Source organism: Dendroctonus ponderosae, unplaced genomic scaffold (assembly GCF_020466585.1).
Source record: "Dendroctonus ponderosae isolate FM_Combo_2020 unplaced genomic scaffold, Dpon_F_20191213v2 Dpon_F_20191213_1, whole genome shotgun sequence".
NCBI lineage: Eukaryota > Metazoa > Arthropoda > Insecta > Coleoptera > Curculionidae > Dendroctonus > Dendroctonus ponderosae.
The window spans coordinates 42,866,846-42,868,396 of NW_026017110.1; the positions used below are offsets into that span (position 1 = coordinate 42,866,846).

Below are 1,551 nucleotides of genomic sequence, written 5' to 3' on the forward strand. Positions count from 1 at the left end.
CAACTGAGCGCACTAAACAAGCGCATTCTATATGCACACTCGCTCAGACTCGCTAGCATCGCTTGGTCACTTTCAGCGTCGCATCGCCCAGCTCGGTGGCCGGTGTGCACGTACCCTCACTATGGTAAAGCATTTTTATTTCAATCAACCGAAAGTGAGACTCAATACTATTTAAAATCAGCTGAGAACAATCCAATCCTGCTGATGTCATTAGAAAATGTGGTAAAGTTTAAAACAGTTGTTTTGCAGTTCAGAGAAATCGGTCTTCCTCAGTGGTTTTTGATACAAGACATTAAAGCTAATTAAAATGGACCTGCAATTTCGAGCGATTAGCCGCTAAGCTAGGCGTGAAATTGCATAGAGCTATAAATAACTCACGTCTTAATGATCTGAAGCTTGCCTCCAATTGCCTGTAATTAGTGACTGTTTCCTCCGGAATGGTTGTGAAAATTCAGGACATTTACACCGCGAACTGTGTAAAAGAATGTTGTTCTAAAGAAGATGTGCTAGAAAAAAACTAAGCCAGCTCTGCATGTTGAGCCGATAAAACGAGACTTGCAAAGGCAGAGTCGGACCGGGAACCAATGTGGAATGTGAGGAAAATAATACACAATCAATCACTTGAGCATGTCTAATATCGCATAGTAGCTGCCCGAAACAAGAGCAAACAGGGCCAAGAATATAATAAATAAATTCTTGAGCAGCTTCCAGTGACACCTTCCCCAGCCTTCTTCGACGTTGGCGATGATGTCCAGCACGGCAGGCACCAAAAAACCGAGCGAAGAGAAGAAAATCGCCCCGACCAGGTCGATCAATGAGCCCAAGTCTTCGCCGCCAGCAATGGCAATTGCTAAAACGCCCCAATATGTCATCATTATTAATAGGGGTTGAAACTCGATTTATGATTCTTCCAGTAGATTTACAAACAAACCTCGAACGTTCACATCGATTGCTGAACAGGGCATTTTTGCCATCATTGAAATTTATGGTAAACGCACGTTTGCCCGCGTTGGATTTATGCGAATAAAAATAAATATTTGTTTTATTTTAAATTAAAAAATGCACATACATACATACATACATTGAGTCTGTCTAGGTGACGTCCAAATGGCATTTTTTGGTTCATAGGCCCATCAGTTAGAAGTCCAACTGACGTTGTAAGTCACAGCTTTATGACGTCTAAATGACGAGTCATACAGACGTGTAAAAATAGTCATAAAGACGCCTAAATTAAAAATGCAAAAGCGTAAATTAGACCTTAAGGTGGATCTTTATACAGGGTGTCCCACCGGGAACCGTCGCGATCGATATCTGACAAACTATAATTAGGAGAAATTTGAAAATTGGACAATGTGCCAAAGTCATTGGGGGCAAGCGGTATGAAATAATTTCAAAATGGCCACACTTCCGGTTGAACCGGAAGTAGGTATCAACTTGCTTATTTTAAATGAAACACCCTATACAGGGTTGCTCATTAGTGCGTCAAAGTGCGATATCTCAGTAAATATGAACTTTACAAGAAAATACGTCCTACGAAAGTTTTTCATGTTT

General features: G+C 40.9%; 1 protein-coding gene across 3 annotated transcripts in view; it reads right to left on the bottom strand.

The window, feature by feature from the left end:
* Positions 1-616: 616 nt before the first annotated feature.
* Positions 617-1,551, bottom strand: part of LOC109540755 (proton-coupled amino acid transporter-like protein pathetic) — a 13,030-nt gene continuing 12,095 nt past the window's right edge. For 2 of the 3 annotated variants that reach the window (XM_019909207.2, XM_019909208.1), the window contains one exon: positions 617-850. In XM_019909207.2, coding sequence (XP_019764766.1) covers positions 618-850 — 233 coding nt within the window. In that variant the 3' untranslated portion in view covers position 617. The remainder of the gene's footprint in view (positions 851-1,551) is intronic. The other variant, XM_019909209.2, reaches the window with a different exon arrangement.